Source organism: Daucus carota, chromosome 4, assembly GCF_001625215.2.
Source record: "Daucus carota subsp. sativus chromosome 4, DH1 v3.0, whole genome shotgun sequence".
Classification (NCBI taxonomy): Eukaryota; Viridiplantae; Streptophyta; class Magnoliopsida; order Apiales; family Apiaceae; genus Daucus; species Daucus carota.
Window position 1 is genome coordinate 26,828,245 of NC_030384.2, and position 15,276 is coordinate 26,843,520.

The following is a 15,276-nucleotide window of genomic DNA, read 5'->3' on the forward strand; positions in this document are numbered from 1 at the left end:
TTCAGATTATTTAATTATGAGAAAGACAGATTATTTATGGAATTTCAGTAATTGATTTTGTTTCAGACTATTTATGGAATATAGTAGCTTGAAAGTTTTAATCTGATTTTATTTAAGATTATTTAATTATGAGAAAGACGGATTATTTATGGAATATAGTAGCTTGAAAATTTTAATCTGATTTTGTTCAGATTATTTAATTATGGGAAAGAGTAGCAAACAAGTCTCTTTGCAACTATAAATACCCGTATAGATCGTAGGGTTTTGGATAATCTAAACACAACCTCCTCTATCAATGCCATAAACCTACTTCTTTTCGGTGATAGATCTCTTACTTGATTTTTAAAGGAGAAGCGAGGGGCGTGTAGATGGCACCTCTCACATCGCTCCGTTCTATTTTTCTAATTTTCTAAAATTTTTGGATGAAAAATATCAAAAATTAGAACTATCTTTCTCTTGCTCGAATTCTAACTCGAAGGTGCCGTTTTTCTGCAACGATAAGTGAAGATTGTTTATACAGTATTAAAAAAACAAAGGTTGTTGCAAGCAAAGGCAGTCATAGACCGTTATATTGGAGTCGACAAATCCAAACACGGGAAAAGAATATAATCTTGACATGATATTGATGGTTGATATCAACAAAAAAAAACTATTAGTGATGTATGTTTGTTGGTTATTCTTTTATAATATTTATTTTGTTCATCAGATATGTTTGTTGTTGTTAATTTTTATATGATTTACTATGTATATTAGAAAAATTATTCATGCATTATCTGTTTGCTCCGTTCAAGCAACTTATAAGAGGATAGTTATAGCCAGTTATCTCACGGATTTAAGTTAGATGTTTTTGTGCACAATCAATCCAAAAAAATTGGAGGAAGGTGACAATGTAAGAACATGATTACTTTTTTAAAAAAAATTTAAGATTCGTCATGCATGAAATTGTTAATTACGTGTATAAATTTATTTTCATTTTTTCACCATGAATTATAATCCAATTTTGCAATTTTATATATTAGTATTGGTATTACAACAAGATTTTTATAATATAAATTTATTTTATCCTACAAATATTAACTTTGAAACATTAATATACTTTTTATAGACAGTCACAAAATTTTTTTATTCTATAAATATTAATATTGAATCATTAATATAATTTTTATAGGCCGCCGCAACGCGCGGTTTCTCAACTAGTTATTTAAAATGTAGAGTTTATTGTTTTTAGCCGGATGAAGAGAATTTGTATTTTTCTTTTCTGAAAATACATAGTGATTTTAAAAACCTATATATATATATATTACAAAAAATAGATATAATTTAATTATGATAAATATACTAGGGGAATACTCAGAAGTCAGAAGTATTATAAATGTAGTCTTATTGATTTCATTTCTTCATGATAAATTATTAAGGGGCTGGTATTGTATCATGATTTTTAATGACAAATTTTGAAGGGATGACTTTAATGGATTTTATAGACTTTTAATGACTCTCGTTGACTTCTTAAGATTTCAAAAACAATTCATGACTCCCGAGACAATGACTTTTAAAAACTTTAACAGACTTTTTTTTTTACAAATTCATGACTTTGAAATACTTTAATAGACTTTTATTAAAATCATAAATAGCCTATTTGAAACCCTCTAGACTTTTTGTTATACCCTCTCGATCTTTTGCTATACCCAAGTTGGGTGTATGTTCACAAATCTGGTGACTATAAAATCGAGTACAAGGTATTATTGCTGTATTATATATACTATAATACTATTTACTGAATCATATTTATAAACATAATGTTAATTGTGACCTTGTATCAGATTTTTGTATTCACTTTTGATACCATAAATTTACGGATTTTAGGATTCGAGAATTATGTGTTTTTCACTCTTTTTATTATGTGACCTTGTACAAATCTCTGTTCCAACAGTACTTAAGTTACTTAAGTACTCTAGAGGTAATTTATCACTGCAGTTACTTAAGTTCTCTTGTGTCTGTATTTCAAAGAGTAAGTTCAAGATTTGCTCTAATTTGCTATCTGTTGAAGACAATGCACAAAACTGATTTAAATAGATCAAAAGAAGGCATTAAAACTGCAATCTGAAATAAATAGACCAAAACAATGTCACTATTGCAACTCCAATTTGTCACAACTCACAAGTACATCAAAGAATTCTAATATATTAATTTTGTTTATATAAGATTATAATGGTGCGAACTAGTCAGTCCTGATATACTAGTCTGTGTGCCAGATTATAATGGTGCGAACTAGTCAAACGCAGCGATGGCAGAACCCCACGTGGTGGGAGTCAGGGGACCTGAGGGTCTGATGAACATAATATTGCTAATTGCCTCAATGCAGAACCTTAATGCAGGAGTGTTCTGGACTTGGACGCGTATAGTGGTCACTGGTATTTTTATTAGTTCCTGCATGTTTGGTCGAGTTCCCGTTTTTGTGATCACAGAAGCTTTAGTGGAGTTAAACTAGGCAATTTTGAACTCAAGTGAATGAGTGATTATATTTAGTTGAATGTAACATTTGCCGTTCTAATGAATAGGTTGTCGATGAGCCTTGAGTTTTACTCCTGAATGTCTGTTTTCTTTCTTCGTAAAGCTAAAGTCTGGATTTAATGTATCATCCGTCCTATCAAAACTAGCATATTGTTTTTGTTGTGTGGAGATATCAATTTAATTATTAGCGACAGCAAGAAGTATAAATTATTAGCTATTCGTGTAAAATTATTGTGCACTTGTCTATGAAAAATTCAATTAGCTACATGCAGGTCATTTACATTTTAACTGGTTGGAGCGACCAGTTAATTGAGGGAAGATAAAGTCATGTCAAATCTTTTCAAGAATGGCCTGACAATTTTCTGAAAAGATATATGCAATTTTTCATAGAAAGTCATTAAAAGTCTATCAAATATATTTTTCCACCAAAGTCATTGATATATTGAATAACAACTGACTTTTAATAACTCTTTAAAAGTTGCAATTCAATACCTCAAGCTTTGAAAGACTTTTTAAAAATCCTGATACAATACCTCTTTACTTTTAAAGAGTATTTAAAAGTTTTAATTGAATACACCAAGATTTTAAAAGTCAATAAAAGTCATTAAAAATCATGATACAATACCAGCCCCTAAATCTAATATTTATTACTCTCAATTACGCTTCCGGTAACCTTGAACGATGAAAGAGGCTGCTCGAGTGCTCGTCTTATAAGAAGAAAACAGTGACAATATGAAAGACTTTTGTCTCATTGTATTGTGTAACGTTATATACAAAATTTTGGCGAATATTTTGAACATTTTGAGCAACTTTTCCTAGAAATTATCTTCAAGTATGGGTAAGTACTGTATGTTCATGGTCGAAGTTTCAAGACAACGTCATAAGAAAAATTGAAGTTTGTTACCACATGAAAAAGGAAAAATTATGGGACAAAACATACACGGATTATGGATGTATTAAAAGCAGAGTGATGGTGTTGGTCTATTCGACTATTCTCATAAAACCAATATTTTTACAAGCCCAGAAGAAAACTCATCAAGACACTACCATGCATGATATAACTTCACCTCAGATACGAGAGTAGTTCGGTTCAAAAATTAAATTCAAACCTCAAATATTCGATTTTGATAAAATTTAATCGGATTGGTACAGATGAAATATCTCTCGGTTAGATATAAATTGTCATCACTATTATTGATCAGTGGAAAGAAGGTAATGAAGTGTGATGAAGAAAGACAATGACATTGTTGTATATGAATGAGACCACAAGGGTCGCGATCCCTCGAGAGTGAGCTAACTCCAAAAACCCTCCTCTGTTCGGATTGTATTATGTTTCATTCTATCGTAAAAGGATTGATTTCAAACAAATTGAATCATCTGAACGATTCATATTCATTGATTATAAAACAATGATCTTTTAATCAATGTCATTAAAGATCCAATAAAATTAGAAGTAATGATTTTTTTAGGTGATAAATTATTACAGATTTCCTATATGTTTTAATTTTAGTATATCATGAAATTTGTTATTTAATAATTTTATAATTCCCAAGAAAAAATATAGTTAACTAACGGGAAGATGATCGGAGAATTCAATATACTTGTATACAAAGGAGAAACAAGTAGCGTTGAGGTGACATTTCTGAGAGAGTTCCGTTATTTTTCTAATTTTCTGAAATTGCTGAATGGACGTTGAGGTGTCGTCTCTGACAATAAAAAAATAACTCGTCAAATATATAATCATAGTTTAGTTGAAAATCTAGGACATAAATACACACCTAAATGTTTTGGAGTCTAAATTACCATAGAATGGTTGTGGATATAGTGTTGGCCACAACACAATATTATCATAATTAAATATTTTTTCAGTTGATCATCTTCCTTAACATTTTATTTGGTTATCAAAATCTGTCCAAACAAGTTCTCCCTCAGATTCATCTTCTTACCATATCTCTTCATGGTCCCGACATAACACTACAACATGAAGTATGAGTGTCATTAATAGGAAAAAGTTTCACATAAAATTGTGCCACTAGTTAATTCTAGCTATAATTACTGCAAAGAACTTGTAAAATGAAGAGTGTTGTTGTCCCCTTATCAGAGAGCTGAGGATGCCACTTTACTCTTTTGTATTGACTTTGGGCTGCGTTAATAATCCACTTAAATGGTGGAATTTCTCTATTTAGGTTTATTGGAGACAAATTGTTTCATTTGGCTCCATCTTTTGCACACTTTAAAAACCTAATTGATTGTGGAGTATGGGCATTCCACTTAATTTTGCCTCGTTTGTGGCGCACCAACAAATTTTACATCAGTAAATAAAATTGTTATGATTTATTATATGCTTTGTTAAATGCTTCTCCTAAAATGGTCGAAAATTTTAGTAGAATCGATAAAGTAACATTTTCAAAAGAAAAATAATCAGGTACACGGTTGATTCACTCAAATTAGATGTTCCGGAGTTTGACAAAATATTTAAAAAATTTATTAAATTCTGCTAGAGGAAGATATTTAAACTCTGCTAAGGTGCCAGATGTCACAAAATACACAAGTAATACCCAAAATAACAGAGTTCGAAAAAATGTTTCAAAATAACGTCGGATGATCCAACGTTTTAATTTTTTAGAAGAAAACGCTAGATGGTTTTATGTTTTGGTCTAAGAAACCCTTAAAATATAACACGATCTGACGTTTTTGGAATAAAACGTTAAACACTAGATCAAGCATTTTAGATTGTAAAGTGATAGATTTGGGTCATCTTTCCCGTCACCAATATTTAACGTCATTTTCTTCAATTTTTTGACATCCGAGATGGTGAAGTGATTTAAGGAGAGACAGTAATTTAACAAAAATTATCCTGCACATGATATGCATGCAGTCACCTGACTAGCTTCACTATAAAAGCAGCACAACTCTGTCCTTGCTTCCCACCAACGCAGATATATCACCTGCCTGCACTGCCCATTTCTGGTAAGTCAATTAATATCTGATTCTGCATAGCATACCACTAAATTCTTTCTATTTATAGAACTCAAAAGTATCCAAAATCATATACTTTTGCAGTGTGAGAGCCTTGAAGAATGAAGAGGATACTTTATCTAGTGTTTGTTCTCCCATTGTTGATAACCATGTTGATGAACTCTGGCATGTCCATGAACGTGAAGTCACTGATGGCAGAAATGAATCTCCACGACATCGAGGTGCGGAAACTATCTGCTGTTGCAGGGAGCAACTCTGAGCATCCTGGTGTGAACAGTGATGTGAACAACCACCATTTTATTCCGAGGCAGGACTATGGGAAATATGGTGGTGGAACTCCCAGTGGAGGACCTGATGATAACAGTGATAAGTCACAAGAGAAGAATTAGGTTTTGTGTATTGTTGAACTTCTAAAGTCATATGAGCAATAAGTTGTTTCAGTTGTTAATGAATAGTGTTTAGTTTGAGACTTTGAGTAAATCTGTAAATGTGGTATGTGTAATTGAGCATGCAGTGTGCTTATACTATGTGATATTGTACTTGTAAACTAAAGGATATGGATATGTTTAATATGTACCTTTTCTTGCCTGGTTATATTTCTTTAGACAAGCGGGTCAAGAATCTGAAGCACTTGAAGCAGAAAAAATACGAAGAGGATGAAATCTGAAATCAAGTCATATTCAAGCAGTTAACCGACCTGAATCTCTAATACCGGTTGTTGAGGAAACAAAAACGAAAGTGAATAAACAAAAAAAATGAAAATAAACGACAATCAAACAAGACAAAATTTATTGAAGGATTAGGAATGAGGCTCACTTAGGGTATATCAGAGTGTAATTTGATCCTAAAAGATTAGGAGATTGTAATGATTTATAAACAAGAGTTTTAATCATTGGAAAAACTGTCTAATGCATGATTCAGACTTATGTTGGTCTGGAAGTGTTTTCCAAATTCCACCATTGCCGAAGAATAGATTTTTCCCAGAACACATCTTCCTGCAACACTTTAGCCTCATTCCAGTGTAGAATCTGGTTCTCCAATCTCAGAATTCTCTCCTTCAGATCTTCATACGAGCTCTTTTTACAAAGAAGCATTAGCTCCTCTACTTCAGCCCAAAAACATGACTCTGTAATTGATTCTATGGGCAACTTTTTCCTGTGATCCGACCATCTCTGAGTCAACTTGAACACACTAGACCTACCATTTAACATGAATGGTCCTGTGTTATCATTCAATCCACGTACATAGTAGGCAGCAATTGCTATAGGCTCTACGAGTTGTCGGTCCTTGGCACCCAACTCTATCCATTCTTTCTTTGCCTCGAATTCATCCGGGAGTTGATACATTTTTATCATTTCTACTATTTCATCCCACATTGCTCCTAGTTGCAGCCCTACCACTCCAGCAATGAGGTCTTGTTCATCAGCTTTCGTCTTCGTTGCAAAATAATAACCCCCCTTGCGCAGCTCACAATCCTTGCGGTATTCTTGCAACCAATTGTGTTTTTCTTTGATGCTTTCTTTGTCTATTTTTTCCTCGCGTCTTAACTTCTGCTGCTCATAGTCCTCTGCTGCTAGAAGACAGAGCTTTGCTCTTAAGCTCTGCAATTTCAGTACAATTGTGTTTACTCATCACATAAATCCTTTTAAATAACGCACAGTTATAGATAAGGAAAGTAAATACTCACGAAGCCAAGGTCATCAAGTGCTCTACCGCCTGTCTTCAGAGCCTCAGCAGATAAAGAATCCAAATAAGTGATCACTCTGTCTGTCTCTGCACTATGTTGCAATATGTCGTTATAGAGCAAACTTTCTTCTAAGATTTGTCCCGCGAAATTGGTACCTTCATCTCTAGATTGTAACTGAGAAGAATGAGACAAAAACTGCAGAACAGCATTTGAATTCCTCACCACAACCATTTTTCTATTTCTAGTGCAAAATATAAATGTTCCGAAAGGTCTGTAAGGGCTAAGATCTACAAAACTAGAAAAATTCTGCACCAGCAAATTTGTGCATCCCATGAGGTTGCAGGCAACATTGCTTGCTACAGAGGACAAATTTGTCAAGACATTCTCAACAAACGACGATGCCTCTCTTGATGTAATAAGAGAAGTGTGCTTGTAAAATATGGATCTCGGATTAGAAAAGTCAAGTACTTGTTGTAGCCCTCCCTCGAAAGCATTACAAGGAGCAAACATTATGCGAGGAACAATGTCATACTTTGTCACAAAATGAATGAAGTACTGACTCCAATTTTCTCGATTGATAGCATGGGGGAAAATATGATTACCAACTAACGGACATCCAAAAGTCACACATCTAGGAGCTGCGCTGCATTCTGTATTTGTATATTTTTCCAAAAACCAAAGTGTTGCGAAAATGGCCATTGGACCACCTGAGCTATGCCCTGCAAACACTACTTGTTTTCCTTCTCTGATAGTTTCATCAACCTAAACAACAATCACAAATTCGGGTTTTTCAAATAGAATCAACAAACTTATAGCACCAGTCCATAACACAATGTGGGAATCTAAGCATGTTAGACAATCAATTCTACATAACAAGAAGTTTGTTCTCCAACTTAAATGGTTATTCTAAATCCGCAAAAAAAAAAATTGAGATTAGGAGTGACAATTTCGAGTAACTGGTCGTGTTCGTGTCAAGCTAAAATCCCTTAAAATTGAATAAAACTGAAAATTAGAAGTTTTTAGAAATGAAATTTTAATTTCGGATCAATCGGGTGATTTCTGGGTCACTTTCGGGTTTTGCCTCAGTAAATCAGATTGCGGATTAGGTTGGGTTCAGGTCGGGTTTCAGGTGGTATGTGATATTGCCACCCCTAATTGAATTGAGATCATGTGAATTCAAGAACTAAAATGACTCAGTTACCTCAACAGAGAGGGAAGAATTTTCCAAAATAGCTCGAAACCTGCAAAGAAATGCTTGATTAACAAGTGCAGGTTCTTGGTTTCCAATGCTTTTAAGAGACGGAAACAAATCAAGATCGATATCTGTTTCTCCGTAACAAGAACTTTCATCAAACCAATCCCTGACAGACCAAACTCCTGCGAAAGAAAACAAGGCCGCCGCTGGCAAGCTCCATTGACATTCCTTGTAAATGTACTGGTTTGATTCATCGCAGCACTCATGAGCTTTCATTGATAACTCACAAGCTTTCTTTATAAGCTCTTCACTAATACCAAAATTCATTATTTCTGAAATGTTATCAAACCAATTATACTCTTGCAAGAGAGAACCACTCTTCTGTTTAGCTTGAACCTTAAGCTGGTGATATGTGTTGTATATACTATGATCATAAAATGTAAAATATAATTAGTATATGTTAGGTGGATCATTAGTTGAAAAGATTAAAAGAATAATACGCGTAGGTAATCAGGTGCTTTGAGAAAACAGCAGGTATGCTTATGTTCACACTGCTTACCTAAGTAATCCTGTTACTGATTTGAAGTTTCTCAATTGATTAACGAAGATGTTAAGTGACCGATTCTTTTAAAATTAAGATGTTAGGAGGGTTTTTCAGGATCACAAGCGTTTTTATAATTAATATTCTCATGTTAGGAGGAGAGATTACCTGGATCATATAATATTCCAACAAATAGTGACACAGGAAGGAAAACATATTCAAATAAGATATTCCCCAGCAGCCTCCCATGTGAAGTGTTCTTGGAAATTTCACCGACGCTTAAACAATCAGTTATATGAGTGTGAAAACGACCTCGTTCTGCTCTTCTAATCAACTTTAGTAGGTGCACGTGTACAAAACTAGACTTGTACAATCAACTTGTCAGTATAATACTCCTACTTACCTAACAGCTCACTCTTTGTTTAACCAGATATGTAGATTCCTCCCTTGTAAAATCATTACTGTACATCATTAGTAATAGCTATCTTGTCTGGACTCGGCTGAAAGTGTTCAAACTGGATACTTGCCCGAGTGTCGGGCTCGACAATATTTCGAAAACTCTTAGCATTCTATTTAATTGTATTTGTTTGTATTTTATTTGTATTTTAATGATTTGTATGAATTGTATGAAAGTAGGAATATATCCCCATATCCTCATTTTTTCCAATTTCATACCCTGAACAATGATACTTGATGACCTTGGCCTTGTGAGTACACACTTTCTTGTTGCTTGCTTTCTCTCTTCTGCTTGAGTGAGAGGAGGGGTGGCCAATAATGCAATATTTCTCATCTATTTAAAATTTTCCCGATTAATATCATAAATAATAGTTGCAGTTACCTTGTTTTAAATGTTCTCAAGCACTGTCTTGTATCTGCAGAGCAAAGCTTTACCTCCTAGCAGCTGAAGACTTTGAGCAGCAGGAGTTAAAGAGGGCGGAAAAAAATAGACAAAGAAGACATACTAAATTGTTTGCAAGAACATTGTAGGGTCTGTGAACTCCATAAGGGTGGTCATTATGATGCATATAAGATCAATGCAGAGTAATAAGACTTTCGTACTTGGGTGGCATGGCTGCAACTAGGAGGAATTTGGAATGAAATAATAGAATTGCTAAAGATGAATCAACTCCCAAATGATTCGAGGGAAATAAAGAGTGGATGGAGTTGGGAACCAAGCTCAGGCGACCTGATGAGCCTCGTGCAGTTGCTAGCTAGTATTCACGAGGATTCCATGACGACGCAGGACCCTGCATGATAAAGGGAAGGTCTGATGTGTTTAAGTTCACTCAAAGATGGTTAGAGTACAAGAAAAATTTGGCAATGGAATCAATCCCAGAGTCATGTTTTTGGGCAGAGGTTGAGGAGCTAATAATCACTGGTAAAAAAAACCAGTTGTATCATGGTTTGAAGGAAAGGATTACAAGTTTGGAGAGTCAGATTTTGCATTGGCATGAGGCAAGAATTTAATACATAATCTTGCTCACTTGAGCAGAAAACTCTTATTAGTAACAGAAGAGTACAAGGAAACAATAAGCAAATTTGGTGAAAAAATTGCACACACAAACTAAGAAAACAATAAAAGAAGCTTCAGAAGCTTCCGCAGAGATTAATGGTTGAGCCAATTAAGATTAATATCTTCTTTTACCAGAATTTTGTCCACATTGGTGTAATCTTCCCACAAATCAGCAGTTTGTTTATCACAAAATACCATTACATTCTCCAGATCCTCAACAGAAGCCGGCAACTCAAACATTCCCCAGCAGCCTCTCATGTGAAGTGTTCTTAGACCTTTTAAATCACCAATCTGTATCGGCATTTCACCAAGGCTTAAACAATCAGATATATCAAGCAATCTTAGCTCCTGGAGACATCCAATAGTCTCAGGTAATTCCTCTAGAGCTGTACAAGAATTAAGTCTCAAAGACTGCAGATTGATCAGCTTTCCAATCTCCTCAGGGAGCAAACGAAGCTCGTTACATCTAGTAATGCTGATCTTTTCAAGATGAATGATGTCACATATTCCCACAGGTAGTTCAACTAAATCACGACAATATTCCATCTCAAATTCTCTGAGATGTGGGAACATATTGGCACAGTTGTCCAGAGCATCGCCAATCTGACACATAGTCACTGACAGTTTCTGCAAATTTATTAATTGAAAACCAAGTGAACCGTTTAATGTCGAAGAAATGGATACATGCTCGAGTCTGATCCTCTTTAGGCTGGATAAATCTCCGACAACTGAAAAATTTTCCAGTTTTGCAGGACTGAAACCGTAATTGGTAACAATCAGAACCTTAAGTTGGTTCATATGTTCCATGAACTGTGGTAAAGCATAGTTTTTTGACCTGAAATTGAGGATTAGAACCTCAGCTTCAGGTAGTTTGATGTCTGGCCAGCTTGAAGTGAATGTGTCATCTGCAGTCAACAAACTGAATAATGTAGATAGGAAACAAGAGTTGAAGCTGTTGAATGCAATTTTATCTTAAGGTGGATTGTGGGAAGCAGGGAAGAACAGAAACCAAACATACCTGTAGAAATAGAAACAAGGCGCGCAGTAAGGGGCTGTTTCAACATTCCAACCCAATCCTTGGGATGGCCTTTCCCTATAATCTCAGTTATCAGTCTTTTCCTCAGTTCTATAGCCTCTTGGCTACTTAGGTGTATTGCCAGCTCCCTTAGCATATCATGCTGTGTAACAAAATGGCCATTACAGTAGCGGTCATCAAGGTCACCTGAATCATCTTTCCTGTAATGAAGCATATACCAGATAATTGAATACGTTTCTAACAACTGCCAAAAACTAAACGCCCATTTCAAAATGACATTATACAGTTATGCATTAAGATAACTATGCAAACATAAAGTATCTGAACTACAAATTAATACAGAAAAAAGGGTTTCACAGAGCATAACTATTTTCATATTTATGTTGTCCCAAATGGTTATATAAACTAGAAATATAGTTAGACCATGAGTAACTAAAAGTGAACTAAGAATATAATTAGGAACAGTGAACATAAATTAGTGACTAGTTCTTCTGGTTCTTTTAAGTTTTAATAATATATATAAATTAATAACCCAAATTTTCTGAATAAATTAGCTCCAAATGTAAAGGGCCCCAATATATTAGCTACAAATGGAAGCTTTTCAGCAGACTTCTCCAAATATATTAGCTACAAATGGAAGCCCTATATAAATTGTGAGAAAATTTTCAAGGGCCCCCAGATATATGGAACATCTGGTTCCTTTAGAAAAGACTGAAGAAATGCATACAATCAAAGTAATATGAGGCAGCTGAAAAATATTTAGGGTCCTGGCAAATTGTTAGACTGTTGCAGCTGAAAAAGACCAAAACTTTATGTTTATAAATCCAATTTACCAGTTTTTATCGGTAATAACAGATGATATAAGTAATATGAGGCAGGCTTGTTGATAGGCAATCCCGTAAGAATTGTATTTCTAACTCTTAAGTAAAAGTTTTTCCTCTACATGCAGGAGAAAGTTACAGGGAACTGATCCACCTAAGTATAAAAGAAAGAAACTAAGGAAGCCTACTTGAGTGCGTGTGAACACGACACTCACTCTAGCCTCTTCAAGCGAATTTAATTTTGTACATGCTATGTATCATGTTTGATATTGCTGGGATTTCAGAATTGTTTGTCTATGAAACACCATCAGTCCCCATCATTATAGTAAGCACCAGTGCTACCATTTGAGTGTAGGAAGAGTTTATTGAGATCTAAAGTATTCTATAAAGATGAAAACTCAACTAGGAATTGTATAGTAGGATCAGTATAGACTATCAAGACCGTTTGCAAGAAAAAAGTATGCTGTGCAGGCTAATCTATCAAACAAAGTATGAAATAGTATTCAGAAGTAGATAGAACAAACTTAACAGCTGTTATTACCTTGTAGGCACAAAATTCAGAAGATTCCTAGTTGAGAGTTCAAGAAGGTTACTATAGGTCTCTATGCCCTGTTCATCTAAATCATACGACTCTACCCACATGTCCAACAGAACAGGGGAAGAAATTCTTTGATCTTCTGGAAAGGAACCCAAGTCCAGAAATCCCTCCTTCAGTGTTTCCATGCCCTTCTCCTCGTCCAGAGCATCTAAACTGGTTTTCAGATTGTTCAGTAGTAAACTGTTGGAATCAAATATACTAGACCGTCCTTTTGACCACTTAATTAATGTCGTTTTCCAGGTCTCCTCAGTCTTGCCACGAAGTGAAAGGCCAACCACATTCAGGGCCAGTGGAAATCCATTGCAAGCTTTAACTACCTGCAAGAAATTGCACCAAATCCAAATAAGTCTATTTTTAACTATCGAATACCAGTAAATTTTTAATCATTGTCATGCAAATAAGAACTATGACTTGTTCCTCTTATGAACCCTGTTTCTAAATAATTTACAATTTTGATGGTTCATGTAGATTTTGTGTGATCAAGGAGTTAGCAAACTGTCATCTAAAATATGCAGGTAAATTTGTAGCTACAACGTCATTGGGACACAAATATTCAGAAGTAACACAGAAAGAGAAACTCTTTGTAAGTAGAATGATATCATCTTCTTCAATACACAAACAACAACAGTCAGAGCTGATTGGTTTGTCGAAAGAAGATGATGACAAGTTTCAGATTCGAACCTTATTTACAGTTTCGTCTGAGATTTTAGGGTGTTCACTTCCAGAAGGAAACGCTGAGTGGCAAAAAAGCTCTTTGGCATCTTCATCGCTTAATAGTTTGAGCTTATATTCCCAATGAAGCTTGGAAGCAAATCTAGATGTAACTAAAATCTTGTACTCTGGTATGTCCTTGAACCTGAACTTTTGCACAAAAGCTTCGAGACCTGGTGACCACACATCATCCAACACCAAGAGTATAGGATCTTTAACTGGCCCTCCTCCTATCCGCTTCAACAACTGTCCCAATTGGTTGACTGCATCTTCATCACTTCGAACCTGGAGTAACTCATCAAGACAGCCCTTTTGTTTAAATATTGTTTCAACTGTAATCTGAATGTTGACTGCTTTTGAGACGGTCACAAAGAATATGTTCTCCTTAAACTTTTCTACATGTCACAAAACAGTTAAACATAAACATGAGATTGACAAAGCTATTTTAAAACATCAAACTATGAGCAGCAATAGACAGAAAAAGAAAATACCTTTGATTGTCGAATCAAGGCACACCATGTTAGCCAATGTAGTCTTTCCGCAACCTGGAGGAGCCGAAAGCACTACCACTGTTGGCAAGACATCATTGTCTTTTAGCAACATTACCTTCAATTCCTCAAGTGGAACATCTAATCCAAGAACAAGTTCTGGAATTTCGCCAACATAAGCAGAGCCTCTATACTTCCTGCTCGACGCTGAACTGCTGCAGGTTACACTCATAGAATCAATTTTCTCAAGAACATCATCCAAGATTTCTCGTTTAACTACATCCAACTTCAAACTCACATCACTCACTCCTTTTGAAACCTGCCTTATACTCCTCAATTGGTGAGCCTGCACATTAATCTGAAAGAACCTAGTCAAAACCTCATCAAAACTCTGAAGCTTCTTCGAGTAAACATATTTCTTGTAAAGATTCCACGACTTGATCTTCGAACACAAGAGAATGAGGTCAGTCCCCCTTCTCAACTCTTCTGCAAAGAAATCAATCTCTCTTTCCGGACGTTCCAGGATTTCTTCCAACTTCTTAATATCACTGAAAATCAAATTTATGGCATCCATAGTGGCTTTTAAGCGCTTGAAAGTGGACTTAAATCTAGCAATCGTCTTGATCACCTTCAAAAATGCCTTCTCTAGATCCGCAAAAGCTACTCCTATAATACCCCCTCCAATTAAATCCATTTGAACTTTATACACAACCGAAATCAAACAACTCCTCCCCTCCAAAACACACTAATCATCTTCTATTTCTGTACTTCTAAAAAATTATACACAATTCAAATTTACACATACAAATTCTTTAAACACACCCAAATTCACACACTACTCAGCAATAAATAGTGTAACACATTCACACACACAGCAATTATCAAAATTATTAAATAAGAATCAAGAAGATACTTGTAGGTCTTCTCTTCCACTCAGGGTCAACCTTGGTCTGTGGGAACTTTCATGGTGTGAAAGATGAAACTACATTCTGCTCTTTCTAGTCCACTTAAGCTGACCCCTTTTTTGTAATAAACTAAAACATCAATCAATCATCGAAACTCAATATATTAAGTAGTATCATGATTATCAAATAATCTTAGCTATCACATTTCATTTTTCCTCCCAAATTTTGGCTCTTAAAATTGAATTTCAAAAATCTGGTTCGTGCTCCTGAATAAATTTAAAGCTAATTTAA

The 15,276-nt window shown here is 34.9% G+C and overlaps 2 protein-coding genes and 1 long non-coding RNA gene across 4 annotated transcripts; 1 reads left to right on the forward strand and 2 right to left on the reverse strand.

Annotated features, from left to right (window-relative positions):
* The first annotated feature begins 5,084 nt into the window (after window positions 1–5,084).
* LOC108215935 (uncharacterized) lies at window positions 5,085–6,066 on the forward strand. Its single transcript, XR_001806015.2, has 2 exons — window positions 5,085–5,481; window positions 5,575–6,066. It is a non-coding gene; the product is annotated as an uncharacterized LOC108215935 (long non-coding RNA).
* Window positions 5,353–8,908, reverse strand: LOC108215934 (protein EDS1B). 2 transcript variants are annotated; one of them, XR_010291493.1, is made up of 5 exons: window positions 8,379–8,908; window positions 7,178–7,939; window positions 6,307–7,091; window positions 6,068–6,153; window positions 5,353–5,841 (listed from the first exon to the last, which is right to left on the reverse strand). XR_010291493.1 is itself a non-coding variant. In XM_017388567.2 (3 exons), the coding sequence occupies exons 1-3, from the start codon at window positions 8,697–8,699 to the stop codon at window positions 6,414–6,416; spliced, it is 1,761 nt and encodes a 586-aa protein (XP_017244056.1). In that variant the 5' UTR covers window positions 8,700–8,908; the 3' UTR covers window positions 6,255–6,413. The 2 variants fall into 2 exon arrangements, 1 of the variants encoding a protein (XP_017244056.1); XM_017388567.2 differs by lacking the exons at window positions 5,353–5,841; window positions 6,068–6,153 and having other exon boundaries at window positions 6,255–7,091.
* A 1,422-nt stretch (window positions 8,909–10,330) lies between these two features.
* On the reverse strand, window positions 10,331–15,174 carry LOC108219592 (probable disease resistance protein At5g66900). Its single transcript, XM_017393105.2, has 5 exons — window positions 14,084–15,174; window positions 13,563–13,987; window positions 12,825–13,198; window positions 11,445–11,662; window positions 10,331–11,331 (listed from the first exon to the last, which is right to left on the reverse strand). The coding sequence occupies exons 1-5, from the start codon at window positions 14,772–14,774 to the stop codon at window positions 10,520–10,522; spliced, it is 2,520 nt and encodes an 839-aa protein (XP_017248594.1). The 5' UTR covers window positions 14,775–15,174; the 3' UTR covers window positions 10,331–10,519.
* Window positions 15,175–15,276: the final 102 nt, after the last annotated feature.

Coding starts and splice junctions, on each gene's coding strand:
- LOC108215934 (XM_017388567.2), bottom strand. CDS start 8,699: ATGAATTTTGGTATTAGTGAAGAGCTTATAAAGAAAGCTTGTGAGTTA. Junction 7,940..8,378: donor ATTCTTCCCTCTCTGTTGAG/GTAACTGAGTCA, acceptor ATTGTTGTTTAG/GTTGATGAAACTATCAGAGA. Junction 7,092..7,177: donor CACTTGATGACCTTGGCTTC/GTGAGTATTTAC, acceptor CTGAAATTGCAG/AGCTTAAGAGCAAAGCTCTG.
- LOC108219592 (XM_017393105.2), bottom strand. CDS start 14,774: ATGGATTTAATTGGAGGGGGTATTATAGGAGTAGCTTTTGCGGATCTA. Junction 13,199..13,562: donor CAGACGAAACTGTAAATAAG/GTTCGAATCTGA, acceptor AATTTCTTGCAG/GTAGTTAAAGCTTGCAATGG. Junction 11,332..11,444: donor CCTTGTTTCTATTTCTACAG/GTATGTTTGGTT, acceptor TGTTGACTGCAG/ATGACACATTCACTTCAAGC.